A 12,755-nucleotide genomic window follows, 5' to 3' on the forward strand; every position below is an offset into this window, starting at 1 on the left:
TATTTTGCCTCCTCAGTCTCAGTGGCTTTGACATGGAGCTTCTCATAATAACAGAAAATACTCCACAGTGGACAGGGATATTCACTTATGAAGCCAAGAGTCTGAAACCGCTTCATTTGGCTAGGATTCTGCAGAATATTGGCCCCTCCATCTGAGGAGTTGGTTCCTTATCTGTTCCCCATTCCATCTATGTCCCCAGACCTACCCAATCATCACACATTGGAGTGGACAGAAGCATTATTATTTGGGGAGGCAGAGCCCCTTCTCCCACTTTCATCAGGCTTTCTAGCATTAGTAAGTTATGTAGTCAATGAGGAAAAAATGGCTTTAATGTAGATTGTAGGGAAGGGGAATAATGGTAAATAAAGCTGGAAAGGTAGGGAGTCAAATTGTGTAGCAGGTTATAAGACAGGTGATTACATCTAATGCTAGAAAATAATGGGGAGTCACTCAAGGTGTTTGAGCAGGAGAGTGAAATCCTCTACATTCCAGGCATGAGGTACAGTCAGCACAAAGACATAAGTTAAGATGTGTCCTGTAGGAGGAACAGCAGGTAGACCAAGGCACATGCATATTGAAAATTCTCTGAGATGCCTGAAAAAGGCCAATGTAAATAGATCACAAGGGGTGTAAAAGCAATTAAAGTGTAAGTAAACTGAAAAGGAAGGAAGGGCCTGGCTGTGAAGAGCTTTAAATGCCGAGCAAAGGATTTCAAACATGAAAAAGATCATGGCACGTGGGTCGGCTTACTCCCTTGTCCTCCCCTGCCTGGGTCATTCCAAATGAACATTCAATTGGAAAAATAGAACCTACAGTCACAAACATCATGGAGATTTGAAAGCAGAGCCTTTTTCTCATCAGGAAATGAAAATTTTGAAATCCAGCTTCATAGATGGATTTGCACACTTTGAGCTAACTCATCTCTTTCTTGGAGAACTTCTTGTGTTTGCAGTGTCAAGACCTAGAAATGGAGGAGCAGAGGGAGGGGAAATGGCAGGTGGGAGGGTATACAGGGGGCAAGACTCAGGTTTCGAGCCATTTTATATAGCATAGACTTAAAATAGCATTAGGACTTCATTTTATTCCACCCCACAGGCAAGTTGGCAATCTGAAATATATATATATTATATATATATATATATATATATATATATATACACACACACACACACATATATATGTATCCATGTATCTGTATACTTACTATAGTTACTATTTTTTCTATCTCTGTCTTTCTGTCTCTGTCTCTCTCTGTGTGTCTCTGCCTCTATTTCTGTCTCTGTCTCTCCCTCTGTGTGTGTGTGTGTGTGTGTGTGTGTGTGTGTGTGTGTGTATCTTATTTTAATTCTCAGTGATTGGGGTTATACCCAGCTTCCCCAGTAACACAACAAACAGTATTAGACAATAGAAACCCAACTAGCTCATTGGATGACCCCATAAAGCCAACTATCAGGATATTTCTTCTTGTCATGTCATTTTCAGTCATGTCTGACTTTTCATTTAAAAAAATTTTTTAATTTAAATAATTTATTTTTAAATTTAGAACATTATTCCTTGGTTACAAGAATCATATTCTATACCTCCCTCCCCTAGCCCCACCCCCTTCCTGTAGCTGATGTGCAATTTCACTGGGTTTTACATGTATCCTTGATCAGAACCCATTTCCATGTTGTTGGTGTTTACACTAGGATGTTCATTTAGAGTCTACATCCCCAATCATATCCCCTCAACCCATGTATTCAAGCAGTGGTTTTTCTTCTGTGTTTCTACTCCCCACAGTTTTTCCTCTGAATGTGGATTTTTCTCATACATCCCTCCAAATTGTTCAGAATCACTGCATTGCCACTAATGAAGTTCATTACATTTGATTGTACCACAGTGTATCAGTCTCTATGTACAATGTTCTCCTGGTTCTGCTCCTTTCATTCTGCATCACTTCCTGGAGGTTGTTCCAGTTCACATGGAATTCCTCCATCTTATTATTCCTTTGAGAACAATAGTATTCCATCATCAACATATACCAGAATTTGTTCAGCCATTCCCCAATTGCAGGGCATCCCCTCATTTTTCCAATTTTTGGCCACCACAAAGAGCACAGCTATGAATATTCTTGTACAAGTCTTTTTCCTTATGATCTCTTTGGGGTACAAACCCAGCAGTGCTATGGCTGGATCAGAAGGCAGACAGTCTTTTACCTCCCTTTCAGGGTAGTTCCAAATTGCCCTCCAGAATGATTGGATTAATTCACAACTCCACCAGCAATGCATTAATGTCCGGACTTTGCCACATCCCCTCCAACATTCATCACTTTCTGTTGCTGTCATGTTAGCTGAAAATCTGCTAGGTGTGAGGTTATCACCTCAGAGTTGTTTTGATTTGCATTTCTCTGATTATAAGAGATTTAGAACACTTTTTCATATGCTCATTAATAGTTTTGATTTCTTTAACTGAAAATTGCTTATTCATATCCCTTGCCCATTTATCAATTGGAGAATGGATTGATTTTTTTGTACAATTGATTTAGCTCTTTGTAAATTTGAGTAATTAGACCTTTGTCAGAGGTTTATCTTATGAAGATTATTTTCCAATTTGCTGCTTCCCTTCTAATTTTGGATTCATTGGTTTTATTTGTACAAAAACTTTTTAATTTGATGTAATCACAATTACTGATTTTACATTTTGTGATTCTTTCTAAGTCTTGCTTGGTTTTAAAATCTTTCCCTTCCCAAAGATCTGACATGTATACTATTCTGTGTTCACCCAATATACTTATAGTTTACTTTTTTCCATTCAAGTCATTCACCCATTCTGAGTTTATCTTGGTGTAGGGTATGAGATGTTGATCCAAACCTAATCTCTCCCACACTGTCTTCCAATTTTCACAGCAGTTTTTATAAAATAGTGGATTTTGGTCCCAAAAGCTGGGACATTTGGGCTTATCATAGACTGTCTTGCTGAGGTCACTTACCCCAAGTCTATTCCACTGATCCTCCTTTCTGTCTCTTAGCCAGTACCAAATTGTTTTGGTGACCACTGCTTTATTATATAGTTTGAGATCTGGTACTGAAAAGCCTCCTTCCTTCACATTTTTTTTCATGATTTCCTTGGATATCCTTGAACTTTTGTTCTTCCAAATGAACTTTGTTATGGTTTTCTCTAATTCAGTAAAATGGTTTTTTGGTAGTTCAATGGGTATGGCACTAAGTAAGTAAATTAATTTGGGTAGGATTATCATTTTTATTATGTTAGCTCATCCTACACATGAGCAATCAATGTTTTTCCAATTGTTCAGATCTAGTTTTAATTGTGTGGAGAGTGTTTTGTAGTTGTGTTCATATAGTTCCTGTGTTTGTCTCAGCAGATAGATTCCTAAGTATTATATTGTCTAGGGTGATTTTAAATGGAATTTCTCTTCCTAAATCTTGCTGTTGAGATATGTTGGAGATATATAGAAATGCTGATGACTTATGTGGGTTTATTTTGTATCCTGCATCTTTGCTAAAGTTGTTGATTATTTCCACTAGCTTTTTCATTGATTCTCTTGGATTCTTTAAGTAAACCATCATATCATCTGCAAAGAGTGATAGCATGGTCTCCTCATTGCATATTTTAATACCTTCAATTTCTTTTTCTTCTCTAATTGCTACAGCTAGTGTTTCTAGTACAATGTTAAATAATAGAGGTGATAATGGGCATCCTTGTTTTACTCCTGATCTTATTGGGAAGGCTTCGAGTTTATCCCCATTATAGATGATGTTTGCTGATGGTTTTAGATATATACTGTTTATTATTTTTAGGAAAGGCTCTTCTATTTCTGTGCTTTCTAGTGTTTTCAATAGGAATGATTGTTGTATTTTGCCAAAGGCTTTTTCTGCATCTATTGAGATAATCATGTGATTTTTGTCAGTTTGCTTGTTAATATGGTCAATTATGTAAATGGTTTTCCTAATGTTGAACCATCCTTGCATTCCTGGTATGAATCCTGCCTGGTCATAGTGGATGACCCTTGTGATGACTTGCTGGAACCTTTTTGCTAGTATCCTATTTAAGATGTTTTGCATCTATATTCATTAAGAATATTTGTCTATAGTTTTCTTTCTCTGTTTTTGACCTGCCTGGTTTTGGAATCAGTACCATATTTTTGTCATAAAAGGAATTTGTTAGAACTACTTCTTTCCTTATTTTCTCAAAGGGTTTCTATAATATTGAGATTAGTTGTTCTTTGAATGTTTCTTAGAATTCATTTGTGAATCCATCTGGACCTGGGGATTTTTTCTTAGTGAGTTCTTTGATGGCTTGTTCAATTTCTTTTTCTGATATGGGATTGTTTAGGTAGTCTATTTCTTCCCCTGTTAGTTTAGGCAAATTATAGTTTTGTAAATATTCATCCATATCACCTAGATTGCCATATTTGTTGCCATATAATTGGGCATAATCGTTTTTAATGATTGCCTTAATTTCCTCTTAATTAGACGTGAGGTCTCCCTTTTCATCTTGGATACTGTCAATTTGGTTTTCTTCTTTCCTTTTTTAATTAGATTGACCAATACTTTGTATATTTTATTTGTTTTTTCAAAGTACCAGTTTCTAGTCTTAATTATTGAATCAATAATTCTTTGACTTTCAATTTTATTAATTTCTCCTTTGATTTTTAGGTCCTCTAATTTAGTCTTCATCTGAGGATTTTTTAATTTGTTCACTTTCTTGTTTTTTAATTTGAATGCCCAATTCATTGACCTTTGCCTTCTCTAGTTTGTTAATATATGAACTCAAGGATATAAATTTCCCCCTGTGTACCACTTTGGCTGCATTCCATAGATTTTGAAAGGATGTCTCATCACTGTCATTTTCTTCAATTAAGTTATTGTTTCTATGATTTGTCCTTTAACTAACCAGTTTTGGAGAATCCTGTTGTTTAATTTCCAATTAATTTTTTATTTACCTCTCTTTGTATCTTTACTAATTATTATTTTCATTGCATTGTGATCTGAGAAGCTTGCATTTATTATTTCTGCTCTTTTGTACTTGTTTGCAATCTTTTTATGCCTTAATACATGGTCAATTTTTGTGAATGTACCATGTGCTGCTGAGAAGAAGGTATATTCCTTTTTGTACCTATTTATTTTTCTCCACATGTCTACTAACTCTAATTTTTCTAAGATTTCATTCACTTCTCTTACCTCTTTCTTATTTATTTTTTGGTTTGATTTATCTAATTCGGATAGAGGAAGGTTCAGGTCCCCCACTAGTATAGTTTTTCTATATATTACATCCTTGAGCTCCACTAGTTTCTCCTTTAGAAATTTGGATGCTATGCCATTTGGTGCATACCTGTTCAGTACTGATATTTCCTCGTTGTCTATTCTGACTTTTATCAGGATGTAATTACCTTCCCTATCTCTTTTAACTAGATCTATTTTTACTTTGGCTTTGTCAGATATCATAATTGTGACTCCTGCCTTCTTTTTCTCAGTTGATGCCCAATAGATTTGGCTCCATCTTCTTACTTTTACCCTATGCATGTCTACCTTCCTCATGTGTGTTTCTTGTAGACAGCATATGGTAGGATTTTGGTTCCTAATCCACTCTGCTATTCACTTGGGTTTTATGAGTGAGTTCATTCCATTCACATTCAGAGTTATGATTACCATCTATGTATTTCCCAGCATTTTGGTTTCCATTCCTAGTCCTATCTTTTCTTCTTTCACTATTTCCTTCTACACCAATGTTTTGTTTTCAATCAGTCCCCCTAATTTCCACCCTTATTTTATTTCTCTTTCTGCCCCTCTCCCTTCTTATTCCCCTCTTATTTTCTTTATTGTATCTTTATACTACCCCCCACCCTCTCCTTCCTTTGTACTGCTTCCCTCCCCACTAGTCTATTTGTTACCCTTCTACTTCCCTATAGGGTGCAAATTAATTCTCTGCCCCAATGGATTTGATTGTTCTTCCCTCTTTGAGTCAATTTCAATGCAAGTAAGAATTGAGTATTTCCTATATCCAACCTCTTTACCCTTCCAGTGTATTGATGTTCTCCCCCCTCCCACCATGAGCTTCTTTGTGACATATAAACTTACCCATTTTCCCATTTCTTTTAGTATTAACCTCTTTTTTAGTTCTAGTTGTGTGTATATATATATATATATGTATATATATATATATATATATATATATACACGTGTGTATGTATTTGTGCATGCATATATCTATATACCTATTTATGTCTTGTCCTTTCATCCTATATAGTTTAGGGAACTTCTTTTAGCTTCCCAGGTGATAACAATAGTTTTTAAGAGTTACAATGATCTCTTTTCTTATAGGGATACATATCATTTTAACTTATTGAGTCTCTTAAAAAAAAAAGGTTTTTTGTTTTGTTTTGTTTTGCTTTGCTTTTTGTTTTTCCCTTCTTTCTTATTACCTTTTGGTGTTTCTCTTGAGTTCTGTGCTTGGGCATCAAATTTTCTGTTCTGTTCTGGTCTTTTCTTTAAAAATGCTTGGAATTCTTCTATTTTGTTAAATGTCCATACTTTCCCCTATAAGAATATAGTCAGTTTTGCTGAGTAATTGATTCTTGGTGGTAGACCTAGTTCCCTTGCTTTCCAGAATATCATATTCCATGCCTTTCTTTTTTTCAGTGTGGATGCAGCTAGATCCTGTGTTATCCTCACTGTGGTTCCATGGTATCTGAATGTCTTCTTCTTAGCAGCTTGTAATATTTTTTTTTTCCTTGGTCTGATAGTATTGGGCTATAATATTCCTGGGTGTTGTCATTTGGGGATTCAGTATAGGAGGTGATCTGTGGATTCTTTCAATCACCACTTTTCCCTCTTGTTCTGGAATATCAAGGCAGTTTTCTTGGATAATTTCCTGTAGTATGATGTCCAGGCTTTTTCTTTTGTCGTGCTCTTCTGGTAGACCAATGATTCTTAAGTTGTCTCTCCTGGAATGAATTTTCTAAATCTTCTGTTTTGTGAATGAGATGCTTCAGATTTTCCTCAATTTTTTCATTCATTTGATTTTGTTTATAGTGTCCTACTGCCTTGTGAGGTTGCTTGCTTCTAGTTGTTGTATTCTGGATTTTAAAGATTGGATTTCTTCCTTGGCTTTTTGGTCATCCTTCTCCTTCTGATCTGATTTTCTTTGGAGGTCACCTTTCATCTTTTCTGCCTCATCTTTCATTTTCTTTGCCTCATCTTTCATCTTCTTTGCCTCATGGTCAACTACTTTGCTTCATTTTCAAGCTGATTAATTTTGGTTTTCAAGACATTGTTGTCTGTTTCCAGATGACTTCCTTGCTTTTTACGTTCTTTTTCCAGTTGTCTTCAGCCTCTCTTAATTTATTTTGAATTGTATTTTGAGTTCTTCCAAAGCCTGTATCCAATATGCTGGGGTTTATGTTTTTTTGCTTGGTGTTCCCTCATCCTTCTCTGTTCTGTTTGCTCTTTGTTCATTGCCTATATAGAAGCTGTTGATTGTAATTTTTTTCTTTTTCTGTTGTTTGCTCATATTTACCCCTTCTTTACTCCCTTCAGTTGCCTGTGCTTTTGCTCCTCTCATTTTTTTTTGTTTGTTTCGGGCTTTTCTATCAGCCTTCACCCTTGGAGCTTTGTCACCAAATCTTTCCGCGTAGTCTGTCGGGGAGGGGTATTGGAGCTTGAGCTTCCCTACCCTCTGAAGGATTTGATGGGATTAAGTCCAGCTGGTTTGAGTTGGATGCGCCCTAAGGCCAAAACCTTGGGAAAGGGGGGGGGCAATATGGAGGTATTCTGCTGCTGCAACCAGGCTGCCTGCTCTGCACTCTGCACTTCTTCTCTAACTGCTTTCCCACCGCCTGTGTTCGACATTCTGAACATGGCACAGCTTTGCCCGCAAAGTACTCCCTCAAGACCAACACCCTTGCCTGCCCAGAGGTTGCAGACGCCATTGGAGGCTTAATGCTCTAGGTGGGGGAGGGGTCCCAAGACCTTCCTTCTTCCTTCACCTTAAACCTGAGTGTTCTTGAATTACAGCTTTTGGCGGGGTGTACCTTTTACATTGAGTCCAGCAGGAGGGTTCCTTGACTGTCTTGTTGTTAGGTTTGATTTTCGGTCCCCTAGGAGCATTTAGTTTGTAATCAGTAAGGAAGGTTTTTCAGAGGTCTGAACTTTCACTGCCTCTATGCCGCCATATTGACTCTGCCTCCACATCTGACTTTTCATGACCCCATTTGGGGTTTTCTTAGCAAAGATACTAGAGTGGTTTGCCATTTCCTTCTTGAGCTCATTTTACAAATGAGGAAACTGAGGCAAACCATAAAGCAACTTGCCCAGAGTCACACAGCTAGTAAGTATTTGAAGTCAGATTTGAATTCAGATCCTTCTCATTCCAGAGCTGGTTTCTACCCATTGCACCACCTAACTACCCTGTCAGGATGCTGGGCAGACCTAAATGAGCTGGGGCTTGGAAGAACTTTCTTCCATTTAGCAATAATTTATGCTACAAGTGCTATGGATGAGACTCTGCTAAATGCTGGGGAAACAAAGATAAATGCAATACAAGCTTTGTTCTCAAGAAGTCTATAATTTGATGGGTAAGGGAACAAGGAAAAGACTAGCTCTGATCATAGGGAGAGAGAGAAAGAAGTAGGAAGAGCACCATGGGAATATTTTAAGGGAGAGTTCAGTAAGTAAGTATTTGACCTGAATGGAAGGAGAGATTACTTTCTCTTGATTGTAAAGAGGAATTTATCGAGAAAGTTTTATGAAGGAGAAGACATCCTTTTATGAACAGAGACCAAGACCTCTTCCCATTTAGCTAAAAACAGGATAATTCCCAATAAAGCTTAGTAATATGTGATTTTAGAGTTTGAAGGACTTTTGAAATTATCTAATCCAACATCCTCATTTTATAGATGAGGAAACCAAGACTCACAGAAATGACATGATTGGTCCAAAGTCAAGAGCCAGGATGAAATCCTAGGTCTTCTGACTGCATTCTGAAGCTTTTAGCTTCATTAACTTATTTCCTGGAAGTCAGTACTATAAAGAACATAAAACTGAATCTCATTGGCTAATTATGCAGACCAAAAAATCATGCTTCTCTAGCATAGCCTAATAGCTCCTCTCCCACAAAGGCACAACATACCGTGGTTAGCCTATAAGGGAAGTACTAGTTTGATTCTCCAAAAACCATATTATAAAGGGCACCTACTACATTTGCTGTATATTTTTTTGTCTTTTAACTCCTTAGGTGAGACATGTGCAGTACCCAATGATGATACACTGGCAGGAAAACCAGATGAGAAAGCCAATGAACACCATTCTCCAAAAGCTGGTAACATTCTGTGTTCCTGTCCTGAAATTCAGAAAGATGATGCCTCAAGGTCATGGATGAGGGTAATGCTCCCTTGTACTCTTTTGGCAGATTGCATCATCTCATCTATTGGAAGTCCAACCCAGGTGATAAAAGTTAAGGACACTTTTGGAGCTTGGATGAAAGAATCAGTGAATAAGAGTGATGAACGGATTTGGGTGACAGAACATTTCTCAGGTATCAATGCTTGCCAGATGGAGAAACATCTGTCTTCCAACCACATTGTTAAAACACATTCTATCTCTGTTGAAAACCCTTTCTGAGTTTCACTTTATAGTTATTTAATTTTTAAAAAGAGGAGTTGGTTTTTAAAAGCGTAACTGAGGGGCTGCTAAGTGTTTCCATGGATAGAGAACCAGGCCTGGAAATAAAGAGGAGGACCTGGGGTGAAATCTGGCCTCAGACACTTCCCAACTGTGTGACCCTAAGCAAGTCACTTAACCCCCATTGCCTAGCCCTTAACACTCTCCTGCCTTGGAGCTAATACTTGAAATCTTAGATAAAAAGTAAGGGATTAAAAAAAAACACAAAGGAGTAGAAAAGAATGTCAGGTTTTTACTTGCAATCCTACCTCAAAAGGTTGCTGTGAAGAATGAACTATGAACTTAAAGCACTATGTAAGTATGAGTTTTTGTTCTTTTTCTCCATGGAAGGTCTTGGCTAAGAATCCCACAGCTGGAGAAAGTATACATTAGTAACAATCCAAAATGGTAAAGGAAATCTTACTCCAGTGAGATGACAGAGATGACAGATCTAATTCAATCAGTCAATCTATAAGTCCTAGCACACTGTACTAATGAAAATTAAACTGAAAGTTCTTTGATGGCAGGAATTTTTTTTTGCCTCTACCATTCTTCTGCCTTGGAAGCAATATCCAATATTAATTCTAAGATATAAGGTAAGGATTATATATATAAATATATATATATACATATATATGTAGAGAAAAAAATTATATGTAGAGAAAATATATGTATTTATATATAGAGAGAAAATATATGGATTTACATATAGAAAAAAATTATATATGGAGAAAATATGTATTTATATATAGAAAAGGTATGTTATCCTTCCTTTCCCTCTTTTTAAAACCCTTACTTTCCTTCTTAGAATCACTACTGTGTATGAATTGGTTCCAAGGCAAAAGAGTGGTTAGGGCTAGGCCCTGAGAGGCTGACTTGTCCAGGGCCACACAGCTAGGAAGTATCTGAGGCTAGATTTTAATCCACAACTTCCCATCTCTAGCCTGGCCCTTAATTCAATGAGCCACCCAGCTGCTCCCTTGTCCTTCATTTGCAAAGAAGACCAATGGCTTCACTGGGTGATGTCTTGACTTGTACATGAAGTGGATTTAAGATACACCTAGAAGACTGAAACAAGGGTAGTTGAATGAATGCACAAAAGTCCTATTGATTCTTCCTTTGTAAGGTCTTTTGAACCCATACCTTCCTTTTCATTTCCTCTGTTAACATTCCAGTTTCAGCCCATAGACCTAGAACTTAAAGGGACTTCGGTACAACCAAACCTTGCGTTTTACCCACGAGGAACTGAATCTCTAAGATGAGAAGAAATTTGCCTGTCATTGCATACACTGTAAATGGCAGAGCCAAGATGTGGACTAAGGTCCTCTGATTCCAAATCCAGAATTCTTTCCTTGGCACCATTTTACTATGTCTCCATGTCTCATACAAGAGTTCCCTCACTCATCTTCCAGTTTTTTAGTTCATACCATAAGTCATTGCCAGAGTGGTAGGTAAGATGCCAGAGCATCCAAAAATGCTCCTTCATTATATCACTTTGGTGGGTGCCCAAAAACCTTTAATGATTTTATTCCTCTATTGATTTAGAATCTTGAACCCTAGAGACTACATTTCCCACAATCCCCTTTTACCTTTTCCTATCATGCATCATGGGTTAATTTTGTGTTCAGTTTCTGTTTTGGAGCATCTCTCTCTCTCTCTCTCTCTCTCTCTCTCTCTCTCTCTCTCTCTCTCTCTCTCTCTCTCTCTCTCTCTCTCTCTCTCTCTCTCTCTTCTCTCTCTCTCTCTCTCTCTCTCTCTCTCTCTCTCTCTCTCTCTCTCTCTCTTTCTCTCTCTCTCTCTCTCTCTCTTCTCTCTCTCTCTCTCTCTCTCTCTCCTCTCTCTCTCTCTCTCTCTCTCTCTCTCTCTCTCTCTCTCTCTCTCTCTGTAGCAGTGTGGAGCTAGGCATGGCTGAGTTTTGCCCTGGCATTAAATTTTCCCCTTTTGTTTAAGTCGATTTTTAACAAATAGTATTAAAATAATACTTGGAGTATCAAATCATTTATTTTAATCTTTACATTCCAGAGAGATAAAGTAAAAATTCTTTAGCCTCTGGCTTCATGTGCTTCCATAATCTGACTTCTCCTTTACAGGTACTCCCCGCTTCCGGCAGACTTGTCTGTGTGTTGTTCCCTGAACAAAAGCTCCTGCCTTGCCTTTGCTCATGCCCTTTAAACTGACCAGAATGCTCTTCCCCTCCTCCTCTCTGGATCCTTTCTAGCCATTCTTTAAAGATGAGCTTAAATCTGCTCTCTTCCATAAAGAGTTCCCTTATCATTTTAACCCACCATTGTCCCCCTCTGAACCAACCCCCACCATCAAAAGGAAGCCTGCCTCCTTTGTGGAACCCTTATCATGCACTTGGATGGTTATCTTTTCCATTTACCTTCTTTTTCCAATGAGAGAGGAAGCCCCTTGTGGTCAGGAACTATCCATTATCTACTTCTTTGTCTCCCTCCTAGTACAGTACTTAGCCTAGCACAGTGCTCTGTACAAAACAGGTGTTTAGTAATATTTGATTGACAGATTGACCCATTTGGACCAGTGTTTCCCAGTTCCAGATGCATCTTCAATGTGAAGATGATCTGCTATAAAATCAACTGATCAAATTTTATAGTCCTGGATGAGTTTCTCTGTGTGTGTCCATATAGACACAAGCAGAGCTCCAGTTTCTGAGTGGTTTTGTCATTGGTCAAATTGGAAGGGATGAAGGATCCTCGGAAGAGGATAAATGGGGTGGGATCAGAGGAGGTAGGACATTCTTGAGTCCTTTTGTCAATTGGGTAAACTTTCAAGAATGCCAATTGTTTGGTTTTTTTAAAGTTACCTGATGTCCTGATTTAAAATAAATCATAGTTACACTCATCCATCGTTGGTGGAAAGGTAATTTTGTGCAATATCTTTGGAAAGAAATCTGCTAGCACACAAAGTTTCAAAAATAATTATACTCCTCATCCAAGAGTGGAATTATGGGGAATGTATCCCGAAAGAAAAGAAAAAAAAAGCTAACTGTTCAAAGATTTTCATGGTTAAATTGTGGCACATTAATGTAATAGAATTCAATGATGCTATTAAGACAAAAATGAAAAATGTAAATAAATC

General features: G+C 37.5%; 1 protein-coding gene across 1 annotated transcript in view; it reads left to right on the forward strand.

Moving 5' to 3' along the window:
• The window catches only part of GLDN (gliomedin), a 97,989-nt gene that overhangs the window by 65,331 nt on the left and 19,903 nt on the right, over positions 1 to 12,755 (forward strand). The window contains exons 7-8 of the mRNA XM_001380569.4: positions 9,232 to 9,315; positions 9,406 to 9,531. Of these exons, the coding sequence (XP_001380606.2) occupies positions 9,232 to 9,315; positions 9,406 to 9,531 (210 nt within the window). The remainder of the gene's footprint in view (positions 1 to 9,231; positions 9,316 to 9,405; positions 9,532 to 12,755) is intronic.

The sequence above is a fragment of the Monodelphis domestica genome, chromosome 1 (genome assembly GCF_027887165.1).
Source record: "Monodelphis domestica isolate mMonDom1 chromosome 1, mMonDom1.pri, whole genome shotgun sequence".
Lineage (NCBI taxonomy): Eukaryota > Metazoa > Chordata > Mammalia > Didelphimorphia > Didelphidae > Monodelphis > Monodelphis domestica.